Here is a 22,439-nt window from a genome sequence, read left to right as displayed (position 1 = left end):
ATCGACTCAAAACTGACAACTAAAGAGACAACTTTATTTCTTTGTCAAATTACATAGAAACCAACGCCAATCCAGCACAATATTTTTTCTACTCGTAATAAATTCCTTGAAATAATAATTTCTGAATATTTTTTAAAACGTAACTCGCTATGGAAAAAAAAATATTGTTTTATACACGACGATAAAATTGCATTATCGTCCCCCGAAATTAATTCACTCACGATTTCTTCGCTTGTGAATTAATCTCTTCGGTCGACGACAAAATACCATTTTATCGTTTTGTATAAAAAATAACTAAAAAATCATTAATTTTATTTATATATACAGAGTGTTTTAAAACTGAATGTTTTGAATTTAAAGCAATATGTCTATTTTTAAATAGGCAGTTCATCTCAATAGTTTTATTGAAAATGTCTCATTTTTACGCCAGTTGACTGTAAACAATTCTTTTAAGTTTAAAGCTCTTTAGTATCATGCAATATAACAAAACTGGAAAATATGACTGGACTAACACTATTTTTCCTTTTCAGCTCACTTATTCGTGAGGAATGCGAGTGGGCGGCGGCGACGAGTACGCCGAACTGGCTGAGTTGGGAGGCGGTTTTGGCGCAGCGGCGGGCAACAGTGGCGTAGCCTCGGCGCGCAGCCGTCGCGCGGGCGGCCGATGCGCGCCGGCCGAGGCGGAAGATGCGCTGGGGCCCTCCAGAGATAGCCCGAGGCGGCCGAGGTCCGGGCTGTACTACTCGCCGCCCGGAACCAGCTACACGATCGTGGAGCGACCCAGTTCGGCCCTGCACCACCATCGCGAGTACCGGGAGCGGGACAGGGAGCACCATTACAGCTCGTTGAGCAGTCCTAGAGGTAAGAGTTTGTTTACAGTAGGCATATTGAAAAAAATAATTACGTATCTTATCTGAAAAGTGTTCTTCACTAAATTTGGTATATTAAAAACGGTATATTAAGAAACCTACCTCAATTTTAGTTACAAATCCGCATAGTTCTGGAAACAAATAGTGATGAGGTGGATGAAGAAATACATTCGAAAAATCTATTTATGTCTTCTAACGTTATATGAAAACTGGACACCTTTAAACTTGGTATATTAAAAGTAACTTACATTTAATTTAGGAACTAGCAAAGATTATATAGAACTATGGTATAATTTAAATCACTACTCTTCAATCCATTATTATTTCGAGTTTTTTTTCAGTATGAAGATTAACAAATCTATTCTTGTACCACGTACATTACCTGAAAAATATACTCCACTCAGTTTGTGATACTTTAATTTTACTTGCAAACCCGTACAAGGTTATTTCTGGGAGCAAATATGAAGAAGTAGCGAAGAAGTACATTTGAGGAATGTAAACATGTATACTATCTTTATCCAGACTACAGTTCTAAACAAGAACATATTTAAAGTAATTTAAATGTATTTTAGGAAGTAGTACAGTTTATAGAATTAAAATATAATTTAAATTACACCTCGGCGATTCATTATTATTTCGATGTGATAAAAAATATCAGAAAAATAGACATGCTTTATGAGGATATACACGATCCACAAAATAGTATATTATATTAATTGCCTTTAAGATTGATTTACAGATTGAAAAGGATTACAATAGAAAATAATATTTATAAACAAAATATGTATAAAAATAATACAAATCAATTAAAAAGTATAAAAAATAAACATGCTCAGTCTTACTAACAATCTTAGAAAGCTCAAAGAGAAGTTCACCATACGGTCCTTTAAACCAAACCCTTGATAAATAATAATAAAAAAAAATAAGTAATATCTTAAATACTAGATTTTATATTAAGACAAAAAAATCGATCTAATTTATGCTTATATTATGGTTATATTAGGGGCCAACCACAACAACAGAAACTAAAAAAATACAAAATTAAGAAAAAAAATATAGGAATTATGAATACAAATATACATATACCATTTAAAAAAAACAAGTAAAAAAAATATTTTTAAGAGAAATAGAATTCGTAGAAAGACTAGGAGGGATAATATTGATTCAGAGGTTCCTGTTTGAAACGGGAGGGGGGGGTGACAGCGGATTATATAATTTATAAATAGTAAACTGTGGGCTCGTACATAGCGGTTCTGTGCTGAGGGGGCTAATTAGTCCTTTGTATCTAACATTGGAAAGTCGTTGATTAAAGGTACATTCAATTTCGTAAAAATTTCATATATAATTTCTGATGTGTATCTCTGAGAAACTTTGGCATATCTGGAAAGGATATAACCGGATATATCTGCAAAGGATATAACATCAGAATTTTTAAATTTAAAGAAAATCTAAGGTTAGGCTGAATCTTAAGAGATCCGTCTTAACAAAAACGATAATAAAAGTTATTGATCAGAACAAAGAATGGGTCTGTTAGGTACCATGCGGGACCATCAATAAATATTACATAGGGAAAGCTAAAATTTATGATATATTTATATTCCCTATTCCTAGGAACTTACTAAATGCAACATAGGGCTTCTGTGATAAAATTCTATCTTGTTCTATTTGCCGATATTTTCTTAGCTTTTGGTTATGATGTTTCTGCCTTCGCTGTCGTGCCTCGTCTACAACAGGTATATCCGTCGCAGGCATCTATTTATAAATGTTTATAGTTTAGATGTTAGGGTTTTGGTAATCTTCCATGTTTCACATTCGTATGAGAGAACTGATTTCACATTACTATTATAGATTTTTAGTACGGTCGCTTTATTTATTTAAATAGAAATATGCAACCAACGAGCCGTCACCTCAAGGAAAGCAATGGCAAACAACCTTGAGTATATTTGCCTTGTACAGCCTCTCAAATAGCGCCGTTCAGATGCGGCGATAAACTCTAGGTCACTGTAAGAAATTAAAGCTTCTTAGCTCAGTCAGTATTGATACGTCTCGAGGCCCATACTATTCTCAACTGGCCAAATGCTTTTTGAATGTGTTTTTGTATATCTTCACTGGCTCCACTGTATTTGTTTATTATACTACCTAGATATGTAAACACCTCAATGACATCAATCATTTGCCCCGAAATATTGAACGGTGTGTTTGTTTTTGAGTTCAATTTGATTGATTTGGTCTTTTTTTATAAGTCCACACTAATATTATACAGGGTGAGAGTTAAATAAGTGCTAAATAAGTGGTAAATATCGATAAAAGAAACATATTTTCTCTTTACCGATTTTCAAATCAAGTCCAAAATAACCGAGTTATTTTACTTCGAAAATTTCGAAAAAAAAAATTTTTTTACTTAAATTTTGAGAACTACTGGATCTTTTCTGCTTTTTTTACCTATGTCGCCATATTATCAAGAAATTATGTTTTTTTAAATAAAAACTAAAAAAAAATTCGCGAGAAAAAATTCATAATCGTGTTTTCTGGGGTCAAAATTATACTACTCCTAAAAATATTTGCACTTATTTAAAACTCCTGGCAGAACCCTGTATTTAATGTAATGCTATTGTTTTCATTTTTGTTTCATGAAATTATTATTAAACACGCTTTTTAAATATTTAAAGCTATTACTTTATCTTTAAATCTTTTAATCGCACTCTGAAGCTAATCTACAAAATTGTATTGTACCTATAATATCTGTTGACAACATTATACTAGAGTTACGACTCATAACGTTTCCAAATGGTCTAATAGTAAAGCTTATTTACGTTCAAATATCTGATATTTAAGCCGAGAGTATCTGGCGTAATGCCTAGTTTAATCCTATTTGGAGCGCGAGGAGGGTATTTTCGGCTTTTAGTTTCTAAAAATATAGGTCGTAGTAAAAGCAACAGTATCACCATTACTGGAAAAGCTGATTGTTTGGCTACCGAACCAGAAATCTAAACTACGAATTAAAACTTTCGTAAAATAAATGCCCATTTAATTCAGATTTCACAAATATATTATTCTTTGATACAGTTTTAACAGATAAAATACACATTATCTAAGAGACTTGATTCGGAATGGTTACTTGAAGAATTTAACTAATAAAATAATGTTGCGGACCTGTGTGGACTCAGCCTAATTAGAATAGGTACAACCTGTTCCAGTTGCAAAATATACCTGTTCCAAGAAACCTGTTCCAGTTCCAAACTGTTTCAAAACGTAAATTAGTACCGTACTGGTATTATTCTGTTTCAGTTCTCCCGATTTCAGTAGCAGTAGAGTGTTCTCCGAATTGTTGACGTTACGGCATCCTCACGCGCATCCACTATACATGCGGTGAATTTTAAATGCAAGTGCATATATTTTCAGGGCTGGTAGACCTCCATACCAAACCAAACCAAACCAAACTAAAATTAAAAAAAAAATCCTAAGAAGTTTTCGAAAAATATAAAATTTGCAAAAACATTTTTTTCGCAAAAAAAACTAATGAGAATCGAATTATATCACCCCTAAAAGTATGTGCACTTATTTAAGACTCACCCTGTATATGAATAAATATAGATTTATAATATTCTGTTATATACTTAAAAAATACATACTTGAAGTGTTTAAATTATATCTACTATATTTATTATAAAATACAATAACCAACTGTTCTACACTGTATTTTCCAAAAAAATATTGTATTTGGCAATAACCACATTTTACCGCATTTTTTTTATTATAAAAAAAAATCTTAACCTATTCTGTTTACATTAGAAAAAACTCTTCCTATTTAAAGTTTATAATACAAATTTAATTAAATTTTAAATAAACATAATAATTTATATTCTACCACCCCTTAAAATACTTGCACTTATTTCTGGGACACCATGTTTAAAAAAAATATTTTTAATTTTTTTTTCTTGAACACGCCCCCGTAGAGGAATCGAAATAATATTTGCAGTAAATAATACAGTGTAACTATTAATAAGAAAATGTATTTCATATTATAAAAAATTATGAAGTTTGCAAATTTTATCAAATTTCTAAATCTCTCGATTTCTATAATCACTACACAAAAAATAATTTTATAAAACAACTTTTATTAGTGTCAAGAATAATGTGATTTTGTAACAAATGCTTATCTATACTAATATATAAAATCCTTAAGTGACTGACATACTGATTAATCACGATCCTGCTCAAACCACTCAACGTAAGAAGCTCAATTTTGGCATACAGATTAGTGTACTAGGGTGTAGAGGTTCGATAAGAAGGAATTTTTCGAAATTCCAGTTCCAAGAGGGTGAAACCGCCCCTCAAATATTACAATATTTTTTATTTAAAAAACGATCAAGTTTCCGAAAAAACGCTTAAACACGTATATCTTATTTTTTTTTACATATTTTAAGATTTTTTAAAAATGTATACAGGGTGTTTCAAAAAATCTGGTCATTGATTAATCACGATCCTGCTTAAAGCGCTTGACGTAAAAAGCTGATTTTTGGAAAACAGATTGACTTTAGGGTGTAGAGGTTCGATAAGAAGGGATTTTTCGAAACTTGAATTCTAAGGGAGTGAAACCAAAGGGTGAAACTATCCCTCAAATATTAAAATATTTTTTATTTAAAAACCGGTGAGTTTTTCGGAAAAACTCTTAAACACGTATATTTTATGTTGTTGTTTTACATATTGTAAGATTTTGTATAAATTTATACAGGGTGTTTCATAAAATATGACCATTGAGTAATCACGATTGTGTTTAAACTGCTTGACGTTTAAAGCTGATTTTTGGCAAACGGATTGACGGTGGGGTGTAGAGGTTCGATAAGGAAAAACACCCCTCAATATTACAATATTTGTTATTTAAAAAACGGTTAGTATTTCGGGAAAACGCTTGGACAAGAATAATTTATTATGTTTTTTTACATATTTTGAAATTTTTTAAAAAATCATACAGGGTGTTCTAAAAGGTTGAGTAACACAATTCTTAACCACGATTCTGCTTAAACTGCTTGCAAATATTACCAAGTTATATAATAATATCGCCATATTATTTTTTTCTCATGCTGACATAAATGTGAGAAAATTTTATCCAGTTTGTATGTTAATGGAAATTCTTGCTTTGCTTTATCATCACCATTACAAATGATTAATTCGACGCGAACGAAGTCGCTGGTACACGCGAGTATTTATATAATCAATTATAATTTAATTAATATAAATCAAAGAGGATAATGATTCAAAAGATTATAATTTGATTAATATAAAAATATATAAGAAAATTCCACAGATAATGAAAAAAGCGTCAGAGTTATCCTGGGGCAATTAACATAGCTGTGATTTTATATGTAAATAAAAAATCATAGCGATCGGCATTTCCAAACTAACTTTACGCTTTTCTTCGATTCTACTTTATTATGGCTATTAAAATAGCGATATATAAAACTGTTACATAATTTATGGTCTTTCAAAAAGCAATTTGGATAGTGTTATTTACGTTTAATTGTGACAGTTTATAAGCTGTGAGAAAATTTATTGTTTGTTATAATTTAATTGATCAATTTATGATACAATTATGGCTGGAGAAACAGCACAAATTAATTTACCGCTGTAATGTAATAGTTTACATGGGTTAATCTATTACTATGTGTTAATTGTTGGCACTTATGTTTACAATGTACTTATCTATTAACCAGCGCAAAAATGCTGGTTTAATGTTATTAATAGAATATTGTTTGATTAGTTGTGTTATATTTGCTATTTTTTTAAAAGCGTCACAAATAATTTTTTAAACAATTTCTCAAATGTAGCAAATATACTATCAAAGTCATAACTTGTAAGTAATTATACATCGAGCAACAATCTCGTTGAATTTGATCTTAATATCAATTTAATAACATATTTTTGTGCTTCTGTATTTAGGCGTTAAAGTGTTTTATTTTTATGCCTAGCTTATAAAATGACCGTTTTATGTTGTCAATGACGTAACAAAATTAATACTTTTGTGACGTTTTAAAAATTTAATATAATATAATTTATTTATAATTTTGTTTTAAAGATTCTTCAACTGTCTGGCGAGTTAGCAGCTCATTTACGAAGTATTTTTCAACACTGAATTCCATTGAAAAGGCAAATCACGCTTGAAATAAATACTTTACAATAATACTTCCTAACCTAACGGAACCTCAAAATTAGTGGAGTAAATTACTGAATTCAATTATACTTTATACCACATCATCGAAAAAAAATCGGTGTCAAAGACGGCTGGGCAATGACAATCGATGATAATTTTGGCGAGATCAAGCTAGATGTGGTCCATACTCTTCCTTATCTTTTAATGGCGCTTACTGCCAGTTTACCTTAAGTTCATACGGTACTTAAGAGTTTATAATCATTCGCAATGTTGAAAAAAATCTAATTAAAATTAATAGAATTTCTTAGCAGCAGTTTAGTAGTTAGGTAGTCACTTGTATCCATGTAGAAATCTAATAATTAGCTTATAAAACATTATACTTTTTCTTGACATGATGATAATTAAAGGCCAAATTTTGCCATTCTAAAAAATGTTTGCATTGGAATTAAAGTAACAAAAATTTGCGCTAAAGCTTCATTCAGAACCTTACCTTAGCGGTTTCAATTACACTTTATACTTTTTAGTTTACGATCATACACAATGTCTAAAAAACACAAAATTAATAGAATATCCTAGCACCAGCTTACGGTAATCTGTTGTATCCATAGAGAAAGACTAATATTTAGCTTATAAAACTTTGAATAAGAAGACTAAGGAAGGAACATATCAAAAATCTTGGGTCCACCGCGATGGGCCTCAAATATGGCCGACTTAAATTCCGGTTTATCAGTGCCGTTCTAATTTTATTTAAAAAATGTAAAACTATGGTGTAGGGTAGACGTGGGGTAGACTCAATAATATGTTGTTTTATTTTAGGTTGTGAATAAATGTTGGTAGTTATTAAAATTGTTACAAAAATATATAATTCTAATAAAAATAGATAAGTTATAATAATTATTTATTAACACAAAGATCCGATACGCTACTGAAGCAGGTAAATCAAATTGACGTATCTAAATTCTTTGACATCTAATCTTTGACAAGCAGTAAATAAAAGCAAAAATGCAAGAAAAAATATAAATATAATTAAGTTAATTTAAGTGAAATTCATAAATGATCGGTTTACTACACATATGTATATTATATAGTCACTTACTAGTAAAAAAGTTGTTCCATTATTTCACTCGATTTTTGCCGAGATCTACCGCACGCTACACAACCAACTATTTTAGAGTCTTTTTCGATAAATTGCGATAGTGTCACTGTTAATTTAAGTTTTGCCACAATTTCCATCTAGATTTACTACCTTTATACAACTATCAGTAGTAGAATAAATAATAAATAACATAAAATAAGCTCCGTAAAGACTGACAAATCCACAAAATTTCAAATCAAATTCAAATGTGTCAAATGAATCGTCAAACAGAACTGCCAAGGATCCCCACCTTAGAGTCATTTTTCCGCCCACCATGCATGAATACATGGCTATCATTATGCTCCTTCCTTAGTCTTCTTATTCAAAGTTATAAAACAATCAACTTTTGATTTCTAACCACAATTTCTCTTGACGGATGAGATTTAGGGATGAGAATCAAAGGCCAAAATAACATTCCTCGCAAATTTTAAAATATTAGTGGAAAAGTTAAAAGTTTGTTAACTTTTTCTGCTAATTGAAAATGACAACCACTAATTTGGACATTCTGAATGCTTACATTGAAATTAAATGAACAAACTTCTACGGTAATTAAAACCACTAATTTATTCTACTAATTCGGAAGTTCCGAATGAAGAATGAAGCTTAATTGAAACCACTAATTCATTTCACTAATTTTGATATTCTTAATGAAGCTTAAGAATACTGAAATTTAAAAAACATATACAATATTATATTTACCGAAATTTTTCAAGATCCAATTCTTACCGTAATTTACCAACCTGGTTAACCCGGATTCTACAAAGAAATACAGCCTTACTAATAAATAAATTAATAGTCACGATACGACAAGCTACATTAGTGCAGTTATTGAAAGTCATGATTACTTCACGTTTTTAAATCAATTATATGAAAAAATCACGGTTACCATTTAACGGCGTGATTTAAAAATTACCGTGTCGCTCATCCTAATTATTATTTTCAGGGACGTACCTTGGTTCGAACCCAAACTTCTCCAGCATAGGCAGCACCCGCACCCCCTCCAACAACAAGAAGCGGCCCATCTCGCCCGAACAGGTGCTGCGCCTGTTCGGCAGCACTGCCGCCACCAGCACCAACCACCATCACCATCATCCCCAACAACACCACAACGCTCCCCTCTCCAAATCCAATCCGGATCGGTCCAGACGGTCGCCAGTGAGTAGCCCCCCTTCCACCTCCCATAACTACCGGCTGCCCGTCTACTCGCCGTCAATCCACGAGCTGGCCACCAGGACGGTGACGATGGTGAGGGACCCTCAGGACGGTAGCGGTCACGGGTTCGGTATCTGCGTGAAGGGGGGCAAAGAAGCTGGTAAGTGCAAGAAAGCCGGTGAGTTCGATTTTGCTTTCTAATTATTGTGTGTTAACGATAAGAAATGGTATTGGTGTAGATGATACAGGCAAAGTTTGAAATCCGACGTTGTGTACAATTCTTAGGTATTATACCGTGTAGTGCATCAGAATACAGGACATAGGAAATCCTATATAAATTTTTGAAAAGGCCAAATATAGTATATCGCCGTATTGTCTTTACAAGAGGTAACATTTTTTTATTATTGACATTTTAAGAAAAATGCATTTTTCATAAAAACTTTTGCTTGTTCTAAAATCGTTAATCCCGTTTATACAGTTTCAGAGAAAATTTAAAAAAACATGAAGTGCTAAAAATAAAAACTTGTTTCTATAGCAATTTAATTTCTTCTTAATTTTTTGACACATTTTTATTGATAGAATCATAAGGCGGGTTATTACTTGTCAGTTTCGCTGACGCAGTCTAACTGATTCAGTGATACTGAACAAATAATGAACGTCAGAACACATTTTCATGTTAAATGATCAGTACATTCGTACTTTCAGTTAAAGTGAAAACCAGTTCTACTTTTTTTCATTTTTGACTGATCATTATCGAATAATGAATAGAAACTGAAGCGTGAGAACTACATTTTCGTGATTTGTTCAGTTTACAAATTTTGAGGTTAGATTAATAATTCGCGTTAACACATCGTACATCGTTATTCAAATTGGTTTTCCGATGGCGTGATGAACACATGGATGCATTTTTGGACAATTATAGAAAATATGAGTGTCTCACCGGGAATATCACCGATCACCTGGTTTCAATTTTGTTTTAACCATTTTCATGTCTACAAAATCACCACGTTAAAATGTTCGGACCAACTGAATACTGAATGTAGCAAAACATGAAACGTGTGAATACAATCGTTGTTTTTTATTTATTTTTCATTGATAATGAATCAGTCAGACTGCGTCAGTGAAACTGACAAGTGAGAACCCGCCTATAGATAAAGGAAATATATTTAGAATTATTTCCTCAAAAATTTGGGTCGCGGCCGTTGTACGCGATTTGGCGTTGCTATAGTGGTTGCTAAGAACAACCGCAAACAAAAACAAAAATTATTTTCTTTCGTCCATATCTCTTGTCAAAGTCAGAATCTTCAAAAATTATAAAATCTTTCAAAATCTAAACCGCTATTGAAAAAAATCCGAAAAGTGTTTCAAGCGTCCATTTTCAAGTAGTTATTGCTATCTTGTGAGTTTAATTTAAGTTTTATTTACTCAAACCCGTGATAATTGTGGAAAAGTGGCATTAAAAACTTAAAAAGCTGTGCTGTGAACTGTGAACTGCAAAACCATCGTGGATAGTGGCAAGATAGTGGCATAACATCGGTTTCCAAAGTTTCATAGGTATTTCATACATGTTCTTATATAAAATAAAAAGTTTCTTGTATGCAACACACTGTATTTTATTTATAAAATGAAAAGGGAATAATAATAAATTTGAATAAATAATATTTGGCGATATAATTCCGGAAAAAGCCGAACGGCTCCGAAATTATCAAAAGTTTTGGGTCGCGACCGTTGCAAGAATAGCGCCAAACATTTTGTTAATTGTAACGAAATAGGTATATTAAAATTACATAATCTTGTGTGTTATAACATATAATTTAATTTTAATATACCTATTTTGTCACAAAAAAATGTTTATATCAACACTCGATCGAACGTTTATAAAAATAAAACAATTAATGATGTTTTTATAAATTATGTATTTTACATACTTATAAACTGAAAAGAAAATGTACAAAACAATTCGAATTTTTCCGGAGATTTGGAAAAAGAAAAAACTGCCATTTTTGTTGTCGCACTTAAGAACGCTACAGTTGTTCTTCGCAGGTTTTCGTTATCGATTGAAAAAAGCCATTCCATTTAAATATGAATAATTAAAATAAAATGTATTGGTAAAATAAGTGCAAATACACCAGTAATTATAGAGGAAATTGCAAAATCACACTCCGAATATTCACAAAACACAACGAAATAAAAATATTAACATATTTAAAAAACAAATAAATATTTGTTAATTTTTAATTGACTAGCAGCGCCTTTAGTGTTTGTTCATACAGTATAGCTTTTACTTCCAGTCATTTCCATTACAGAAAATGTTCTAAAGGGAGATCCTCTGTGATCTATATGGTCAGATAGAAGAAGCCTATTCCAAATATGGCAATTTCATTCCCCGATCCTCTTTTTAGAAACATTTAGAATTTATTCCACTTTAGAAACCTCACATTACAAGATACACTCACCGGCAAAAAAAAACCGGCCACTAAAAACTAGTCCCAATTTCAAAGTTGGTTTTCTCGCGAACCACTCATTAGATTTTGATGATTTTTTTTAATTGTAAATTAATTCCTTCTTAACGGATGCTTCGTCAGCAATTTTTATTCCCAAATTATTTTGAGCATATACAGAACACAACAATAAGACGAAGTTTTTTGCCCGAACTTTGTAACACCCTGTAGGGTGCAGCAGCTGTAGTAGCTATTGCTAAATCAAATCACATTGTAGCCTCACCTTTTGTGAGCATTTTGTTTTTTTAATCACGACATTATCTCTGTTTGTGTTGGAACTACGCTGCTTTAAAACAAACGCCTCAAAAAAAGATTTAGTCCATTACTCAATATCCCAATTCACATGTATACGCGCAAACTGAAGACGTGCTCGACGATGTCTTGGAAGTAGTTGAGGTCCTGTGGCAGGCCTCCTTGCAGACAAGCTGTTTTCTTTGAGTCTTCGTCAGATTGTTCTCTCACTGAGTTGAGTTCTACGCATGGCTTGTAGCAGATGTTGATTCTGAAACGCTGTAATTCTAAGATTTCGTAAAGTATTCAGAATAATAAAGCGGTCGTCAATTGCATTTGTCTTCCGTTTTCTTCCAAGAACCCACTTGCCTGGTGAAATTTCCCGTTTCTATATACCGATTCCAGATATCCTGGACTGTTGTTCAAGGTATACCCAGAGTATCGAACACATAACGTTTGACTTCGGCCATCCTCAATTAAAGCCACAACACGAGCAACATCTGTCACAGATAATGACATTTTTGAATTTGACAACCGTCGTTGTCATATTGCAAATATTTATAGATCCCTTTTCGTCTATGTCGCCTTGATTATTTGCAGATAAAACATTCTGCCTGCGAAGCATTTTTCCGAGACGTTAGTTTTAAAGCAGCGTATCTCCATTAAAAACAGAGATAAGGTCGTGATTAAAAAAACAAGATGCTCACAAAAGATGAGGCTACAATGCGATTTGATTTAGCAATAGCTACTACAACTGCTACACCCTACAGGGTGTTACAAAGTTCGGGCAAAAAACTTCGTCTCATTGTTATGCACTGTATATGCTCAAAATAAATTCGGAATAGAAATTTCTGACGTAGCATCCGTTAAGAAGGAATTAATTTACAATTTAAAAAAAAATCATCAAAATCTAATGAGTGGTTCGCGAGAAATCCAACTTTGAAATTGGGACTAGTTTTTAGTGGCCGGTTTTATGCCGGTGAGTATATAGAAAGAAATATAAATTTTTAAGTACAGCGAAGTGAACAGGTAATATCTATTTTTGTATAAGATAATTCTAATTTTCACAACTCACTGATTTAGTGAGTTTTCTTTTTTTTACGATTTTGACAATTCTGTACTAAATATTTAAACCTAAATATGGCTTCTCTAGAAAAACCGCTTTTAAATCCATGCTTTCCTTTCTATGTCACCGGTATAGAAATCTATCTATTTAAATTCAATATAAATTAATTTTATTTATGCCTAAAACAAAAACTATAAATTACCAAAAAAGATGAATATTAAATATAAGAAATATAACTATTATATACTACGTTTAATTATTTTTTCTTATTTAGCATGTTCATAACTAATATATTTGTATTTTGGTACATACTGTTAGCGAGAAAAAAATATTTTGCATCCTAAACAAAAAACAAATTGACGTATCAATTTAATTGGAAACAAAGCACGGGAAACTACATTAATCAACTGTTCAATAGCTGTTTTCAAAGGACTGATATATTGTTAAACGTGTATTTTGTAATTATGCAGTCCTATGCGGAACCTGTCCATATTTTGGACAAGATAATAGCCCTTTGATTTTTGTCTTTGTTTTAGCTGTTAAATTACACTTTATGTTTGAAAGCAATTTAATTTTCGTTTTTAAACTGTTCAAAAAGTGAAATTTTGTTAAAGTAGAAACTTAAATATTTATATTGTAGGAATATTACGATAACAATAATTTATTTAAAATTGTGTTAAAGAACATAAAGTTTTAAAACAACTTTTAAAGCTTTTTAAATATAGATTTTTTAAAATATTTCGAGATGAATGGTTTGTTTAAAATATTTGCAAGTGCTTCTCATTATCTATGAGTTAATATTAACTATGTTCGTCAGCTTGTTCAAATTAAAAAGAAAATAAATACACTAGACATATGAATGCTATGCTTATATACTTTATTATACAGGGTAAGTCTCAAATAAGTGCAAATATTTTCAGGGCAATGATTAAGAAATTATACCGTGGGAAAATTTGCGGTGAACAGGCAGTTTTAAAAATGTTCTAAAATTTTCAGAAAATTTTAAAAGAAAATGCACGATTTTCAACATTTTTTTTGCAAAAAAACACTCGTAAACATATCCCTGGGGTCGAATTATACACTAGTACTTACACTAACTTATACTAGATATTTATAATCAGGCTGGCGTAGAACTTTTCTCCAATATCTCCAATAATTCATTTAAAACTGTTTGACACTTTGTTTAAATTAGTTCTTTGTAAGAGACTATTTATACCATATAATTACTAAAACAGCGTCAATTTGGCTTTGAAATGACAATCGATGACATTTGTCAGATAATTTAACAATGAAAATGAGTGTGATCTTCATTTCTAAGCGAATTCAGACGCCTTTTTTTCTCGATTTAAGGTGTATCTTCTATTGAAAATGAACTACAACAAATCTATGCTTCATCAGAGTTAACCATAGTTAACCATAGTAATCATTTAACACCTACAAAATTACAAAATATATATTTTTCTGTTGAAAACGAAAATAAGGAAAATGGGAATCACAGTTTGTAGTATTATGAAATCATTTTACAACTACAAATACTAAATTTTCGCATCCACGAAGTTATATAGGAAATTTAATTTAATACCAACAGAATTACCTTGTCACAAGACAGCTAGAACTAGGTAACAATAATGCCGCCGGCATTAAAATTCATCTCGCAATTTAGGTGCTAAAGCAGAACCAATATATTTCTATAATCGCGTTACCGAGTACGTTCGAAATGGATTCGATAAAAGGAACTTTATTCGAAACTTTTAAAATATAAAGAGAGTCGTAATAATGCAATAAAACGGTATAGAGGAAATAATTCTTTCAATTTTTCTGTAGCTGTAATGGAAAAAAATGATATTCTACCGTAAAAGTGCACTTACCTACTTGTAATAGAATCTATTTGATATGAGTTAATAATTTTTTCTTTTTTTTTGATATGTAAAATTATTTAAACAGGGTTTTTAGTATTTGAAATTTAATAATGTTTAGGGATGCATACATTGCAAAAAGAAATGTATTGTAACATCAATATTTTTTATGGTAAAAAATAAAATAATTGTTAATTGTTCATTTCAATCTTTTAATATAACAATGTAACTGAATGCAATAATTATTTTGTATCGTATCGGTAAATAATTCAGTAGAATTTATTATTTTGCTCAAGTTATTACACCGGGTGTGTCTCAAAAGTGGCTCACCCCTATAACTTTTTTATTTTTTCAGATAAAAAAACGGGAATTGGTATGTTAGTATACGACATAAATTAGGATTGATTGACTCATTTAATTATTTTTGGTTGCTTCCTGTTTAACAGGAAATAACTACAACTTTTCATTTTTAAATATCACCCTCGGTATTTTTTTACTTTATTCGATAGAAAATTACAATATGAATAGAATGACATATCATATGTTAACTTTTGACATTCTCGCTTAATAAAATATAGTATTTTAAAATTTAATCTAGAGTGCCATGGCTATGTTTAAAACGCTAATTCTTAATCAAGGAGCCTTGGAAAAATAGATTTGATCGTCTAATGCTTTTAGTGTTTTTTCCTGGACAGTTAGAATATGCTCAAATCGTATTTTTAATCATATCTCAATTTTTTCAAATGGAACGAGGGTGGCTCATTAGCATATTTGGAAAAACATTTTTTACGAATAATTTGATACCATACACTTGGTATTTCGAGTCAAATTTTCATTACGAACTGCAAGTTATAATTTCAAATAAACCATATGTGAAAATGTCAGAAGTTGACATATGATACGTCATTAAATTCAGTGTTATTTTCTATCGAATAAAGCAAAAAAATACCGAGGATGCTATTTAAAAATCAAAAGTTGTAGTCATTTCCGGTGAAACAAAAAGTGACCGAAAACAAATGAATGCGTCAATCAATCCTAATTTATGTCATATACTAACATACCAAATCTCGCTTTTTTAACTGAAAAAATAAAAAATTTATAGTGGTGAGCTACTTTTAAGACGTACCCGGGAGATACAGAAACAGTTCTATGAGTTTTTTTCGCGAAAAAGATTGAAAATTTGGAGTTTTTTGAAAAAAAATATTTTTTTTAGTTTTTAGTTTAAAAACATAATTACTATGGAGGAAAAAGTCTACAGTCTGTAAGGGATTTATTTTTTGCATATTTTCTAAATATGCCAGACCAGTGTTATGAAGACTATACATTTAAGAGAATTCCAACACGAACAGTTGTTAAAGACTATATAAAAATATAAAGAGAGTTAGAAATATAAAAAGAAAATTAATATTGATGGGGATCATGGAGAAATAATAAATGAAAATGAGTTATTCCAGAGTTCAAGAGTTATTCCAACGCCAAAGTATACCTGACGTGGAAACGGACAAAGACAATAATCAAAGAAATAATCCTTTACGATTTATGTATGGAAGACAGTAACTCAGATGAACAATTAGATAAATAATACAAAAATAATAATTTGTGTGTTTATGAAATACTGTTTTTTTACTTGCTGCTACTTTTTTAACGTTTCTATATGTCATGGTACTAAATTTCATATATTTAAATGTAGATTTTACTGCCTTAAATAAAAGATTTTCCAATCACCAAATCAATGTCGACTGGACTATAACGATTTCTATTTACACTTTATATACAATATTTTATTGTATATAAGGCCTGGTTTAAAATTATTTTAAATATGCAAATTAAATGAAAGTGTAAACGGCCTTTCCTTTAATAGATTTGACATTTGTTGTAATTTTTTTCTCTCCCTCTATTTTTTGTTTTCATGCCTGTTCAAGTGTATTAAATATTTCTCAATATGTTTCTAGTTTTAAATATTTTATTTTGCCACTATTATCCGCTAAATTTCTATTCTATAGTTCTTGAAATGTCTTTTACTCACTGATTGTCTAGGTTTAAAAAACATAATATGGTTCATATAAGATATGGTAGACCAGATAAATCGGGCGTTGCTTAACATATTGTTGATAGATATTATTGTATAGATATTAATAATTTAAAATTAATTAATTGAAGTCTTGAATTATAGGCAATTAAATGCAATTAATTATTTAATTATTATTATTTAAATGAAATTAATTATTTAATTATTATTATAATTAAACTTGTTATATTTTCCAAAACACCGGGAAAGATGTCATCAGAATTAACAACAAGATGGTAGAACAAGTATCGTCCATAAAGTATCTAGGAGCCCTAGTTAACGACACTTGCGACCCCAAAACTGAAATTTTAGCGAAGATCGAACAGGTCAGACGTACTTTTGCTTCCATGAAAACCCTCTTCTAAGCCTCGAACTGCGCATACGTATGCTGCGTAGCTACATCTTTCCAGTATTTCTCTACGGCTCTGAGAGTTGCACACTCAATCAGACATTGGAAAACCGCATTAACGCTTTTGAGATATACTTGTATCGTCGTATGCTGCGTATATCCTGGATGGATAGAGTGACAAAAGAGGAGGTATTCAGGCGGATGGGCAAAGATAAAGAGCTCCTATCAACAGTGAAGGAAAGGAAGTTACAGTACGTCGGTCACATCATATGGCGTGATCGATACGAGATGCTCAGACTGGTCATCGAAGGCAAAATTGAGGGCAGGAGATCATTGGGAAGAAGGCAAAACCTGGTTTAAGGATCTGCGTTATTGGTTCGGAAAAATATCGATCGAAATTTTCAGAGGTGCGGTTTCACGCACCATCATAGCCAGTTGGGTGGCCAACTTCCGAAGGGAGACGGTGGCCTGAGAAGAAGAAGAAGAAGAAATGCATATGAGAGTGTCAAAATTAATAAATGTAAGATATTATGACATAAAAACAGAGATAATGGCCCAATTCCAGTTCTCTATGCCTCATGTTTTAAGTCTCGATAATTAATTGTTATGCTCGGTTGGTTATGAGTCACTTGGCTAGTTTTGCCACGCTTGATCAGTAACAAACGAGCGCCTATATAAACGCTCAATTTAATATACTCGTTTAGATTTAATTATCTGCTGATGATGCTAACATGGTTAGCGTAACGCGCGTCCAGTGCAAGAGTAAATTGTTTTGCTGTATCGTGCTGAATTAATGTTTTATTTTACTGTTGTAACATCCCACTGTAATAAACATTGCATATTGTTTTATTAGGAGTAAAAATTACACTTTACGTGGCGATGCTGTACATTTGATATTACTAGGCGAGACAGAAAAAGTTATTTTTACTCCGAATAGAACATGCTATTTCTTTTCAAACGCCACAAATAATTTAGTAATACTTTGTATGAAATTATATATCGACAAACTATTGTTACGCTCGTTGAATTTGACACTTTATGTTAATTTAATAATGTCTTTTCGTACTTTTATGTTCAGGCGTAAAAGTGTTTTACTTTTATGCCTAGGCGTTAAAATGACTTTTTTATACTGTGAATTACGTTTACTTAAAAAATAACTTTTTTACTGGGTAAATGAATTTGTAAATATAGTACGACTTTTTTTGGAACTATAGTTTCGGAGATATAAATTTAATAAGCACATTTTAAAAAAATAATTTTATTTTTTAGAAACTATTTGAGACAGAGTTTACCAAAAATGTTTTTTATATCTACTAGTGGGTAAATGAGTTTGTAGATATATTACCACTTTTCTTGGAACTTTAGTTTCGAAGATATGAATTTAATAAGACCTCTAAAAAAATATTTTTCAGAAACTATTTGAGACAGAGTTTATCAAAAATGCTTTTTATATCTACTAGTGGGTAAATGAATTTGTAGATATATTACGACTTTTCTTGGAACTTTAGTTTCGGAGATAAAAAAAAAATTTAAACATTTTTGATTTGCATCTCACAATTTTTTTTTTATTTTTAAACAAACGTTAGCTTTATGTTTCAATGCTTTTTTTTAAATAAATACGACATAAACAGAACTAAAGTCAGACCAGGTCTTTTCTAACTTTGAACGGAAATAGAGTAAACCAAAACCATACAAAATGCGGGAAGTCTAAAAGCTACACAAGTATTGTTTAAATTAAAAGCACCGCGCAACTTGCGCGAACATAGAAATATGTTGATTAAAGTTTCTATGAAACAAACAAACTATATAGAAACTATGCCGACGGTATTTGGAGTAAAGTATTCTATAAAATACCTGCAAATAGGCTTTTTATTGGAATTTACAATGCAGCATGAATATTCATGATTTCTTTCTAAGTAAAGCAACAGTTTTACCTTCGCGGTTTAGTGAAATATATACTGCATTGCTTGTTTTGTTTTTGTCGTAATATAGAAATTATAAAAGATATTCCATTATAACTGTGATATTTCGTGTCCTGTTTTGATTGGTCGTATTTATTTCTCATAATAAAATAGGGTTTGATATTACTTGTAGCAAAATTCTCTTGCATTTATATACAGGATGATTCTTAAATAAGTGCAAATATTTTGAGAGTAGTATATTTTGACCCCAGAAACCATCTATGAGGTTTCATCATGAGGTAAATATTTTTGAAATGTTTTCAGTTTTTGATTAAAAAACTTTCAATTTTCGGCAAGAGCCAAGCGGCAACACGGTAATGTTGAAAATAATTCAGATAGATAGAGCAGGTGCCTTTATGCAAAAATTACCGCATATCCGATTGTCCTTTGCCATGTATGTCTTGGACGACCCGTTCTTCTACTGTCTTGTTGATTCCACTAATAGCTCTGCCAGCGATGTTATTGCTGCTTTGCCTTAAAGCGTGACCAATCCACCTCTATTTCCTAAGTTTGATCTCATTATACACCTGCCTTTGTTTGGTGAAACTCCATAAATCCTCATTTCCGATAGTATTTGGCCAGAATATTCCTAATTTTTCGCAGACAGCTGTTTATGAAAACTTGAGTTTGTTAATTAATGGCGATATAATTTTCCAGGTGTCTGCACCATACAGCATTATTACTGACTTGATATTCGAATTGAAATTTAAAAAAAAATCATATCACCGGTTCTCCATAACTGTCTACGAGGCTGGGCTGAAAAATAATCGGCCTAGGTAAGAAAACACAACTTTTTTCGGCAAAACCCAATTTATTTCTCAACGTAGTCCCCGTTGAGCTCTATACACTTTGTCCAACGATTCTCCAATTTTTCGATGCCCGTCGAATAATACGATTTTTTGAAGTCCTTAAAATAGGCCTCTGTCGCAGCGATGACCTCCCCATTCGACTCAAATCTCTTACCACCGAGCCATTTTTTCAAGTCTGGAAACAGATAATAGTCGCTGGGCGCCAAATCTGGGGAGTATGGTGGATGAGGAACCAATTCGTAATGCAATTCATACAGTTTTACCATTGCGACTGCACATTTATGCGCCGGTGCGTTGTCCTGGTGAAGAGCACTTTCTTCTTCGCTAAATGCGGTCGTTTTTGCTTCAAATCGGCGTCGAATCGGTCCAACAGCTTTGAGTAATATTCCCCGGTGATGTGATCGTTTTGCCCTTTCCAAGGTAATCGATATGAATAATACCGTGCGCATCCAAAAAAACTGTGGCCATGACCTTGTTGGCAGACAGACCCATCTTGGCTTTCTTTGTCTTTGACTCGCCCTGAGAAACCCACTGCTTTGACTGTTCCTTGGTCTCTGGCGTATTGTGATGGATCCAAGTTTCATCCACGGTTACAAAACGGCGCAAAAAATCTTTCTTATTGTGGTTAAACATTACCCAACACTCCTTTGAAGTTGTCACACGGTTTCGCTTGTTGTCGGCATTGAGCAAATGCGGCACCCATCTGGCAGCGAGCTTCCTCATTCCCAAATATTCGCGCAATATATTCTCCACTCGTTCACGTGAGATGCCTCAGCAATCTCGCACACTCTTACCCGTCGATCGTCAATTACCATACTGTTACGTTTTTCGTCGGTTCCATGTGGATAGAAAGTCACAATTTATTTAAACACTATTTATTTAACACTAATTAACAAAAACAATAACGATAAAAGACTTATAGAACTATTTACAAACGATTTATAACTAAGAATTTATTTTGAATTTTAGCGCGTCAACTGCACTGGTATATTTATAACTGCCCTCTGTAGGCCACCGCCGCCGGCTTTTATACCGACAGGTAAAGAACTCTAGAATTGTCCATATTTTGATCTCATCGTTCGTTTTCTTATTTAAAAACAAGAATCTAATCACTGCGCGATATTCGATTTTATTCATTTTTGTAAAAATGCAAAATCTGTTCGCCTTCAATCACTTTCAAGTACAAACTAAGTGACGCAGCTCGCTGAAAATTTGACAGAAGTCACTTGAAAGATAGTTTTTACGAAAAACAATTGCTTTTGTTCCTGGCGCCGCCAACTCTTGCCGAGGCCGATTATTTCTCAGCCCAGCCTCGTAACGTGCCATGACCCTGAATGACTCTGTGTGCAAGAAATTACTTATTTATTCTAAATTATTATTTTAATTTATTACAAATAGTGTTTTCCTAACTTCTGCTGAAAATTTTTAAGAAAAAAATGCTGCAATATAAAAGGTATTTAAATATACCTTAAGTTAGTACAATTTTTGTCAGACAAATAAATATTCTAATTATTTCTTTCTTTAAAGTTTTATTTGAATTAAATTACTAAAAATATTATCTACTTAAATATTTTCTATGTAGAAAGGGGCTCTGGCCCTGAAATACCAAGACTAAGACCAAGATCATGACTACTTATTAACTGCAAGACAAAGATTCTTCTATTTTCTCACCGCTACTTATATTTTTATTATTAAAAACAGCATGAAATTCTACTAATTTCTTGAATATATTTTTTAAGTGTACCGTTTTTAAACAAACCAAAACATTAACAAAAAACACACTATCTCCCTTTTAAAGAGATTTAGATTCTAAATATAGGCCAAAATTGGGGAGAAAACTTTCGGGGAAACTTCTCAATTAGAAAGGTGTTTTGCGTTCAAATAACGTAATCTTGGCAAAAACAAGGGGGTTCTTATCGAGTTGAATTACGAATAAACTTTTATTGAGGCGTGAAATACGGGAGTATTTTTATTCGATAACAAAGTTTTTTTCCTTTATATATTCTTTCTTCTTTTGTGTACAGTGAGATATTTCACTTCCTCTTATTACTATCAAAATCTATAATTTTTAGACTCAATTTTTAGAATTAGCAAACAAAGTTTTTACTTTTATTTATTTTTATTTTTTTTTATTTTATTGAATGATAATGCTTTTTCAACAGAAAGAGAGATTTAATGTCCTCTATTGCAACACGGATAATAATGGGATCAGTTTTTTAGATACCTACATAGAATAAATACCTACATTTCAGATTTTGGACATTAAATATATATTTTTTTAAAATAATTTA

General features: G+C 31.6%; 1 protein-coding gene across 1 annotated transcript in view; it reads left to right on the top strand.

Annotated features, from left to right (window-relative positions):
* The first annotated feature begins 548 nt into the window (after positions 1–548).
* LOC115889573 (whirlin) overlaps positions 549–22,439 on the top strand; it is a 331,512-nt gene continuing 309,621 nt past the window's right edge. Inside the window, exons 1-2 of the mRNA XM_030909626.1 lie at positions 549–861; positions 9,099–9,467. Of these exons, the coding sequence (XP_030765486.1) occupies positions 549–861; positions 9,099–9,467 (682 nt within the window). The remainder of the gene's footprint in view (positions 862–9,098; positions 9,468–22,439) is intronic.

The sequence above is a fragment of the Sitophilus oryzae genome, unplaced genomic scaffold (assembly GCF_002938485.1).
Source record: "Sitophilus oryzae breed Bouriz unplaced genomic scaffold, Soryzae_2.0 scaffold_815_pilon_pilon, whole genome shotgun sequence".
NCBI lineage: Eukaryota > Metazoa > Arthropoda > Insecta > Coleoptera > Curculionidae > Sitophilus > Sitophilus oryzae.
Note: the sequence above shows the minus strand (reverse complement) of the source record. Positions and strands in the feature narration are given on the sequence as shown.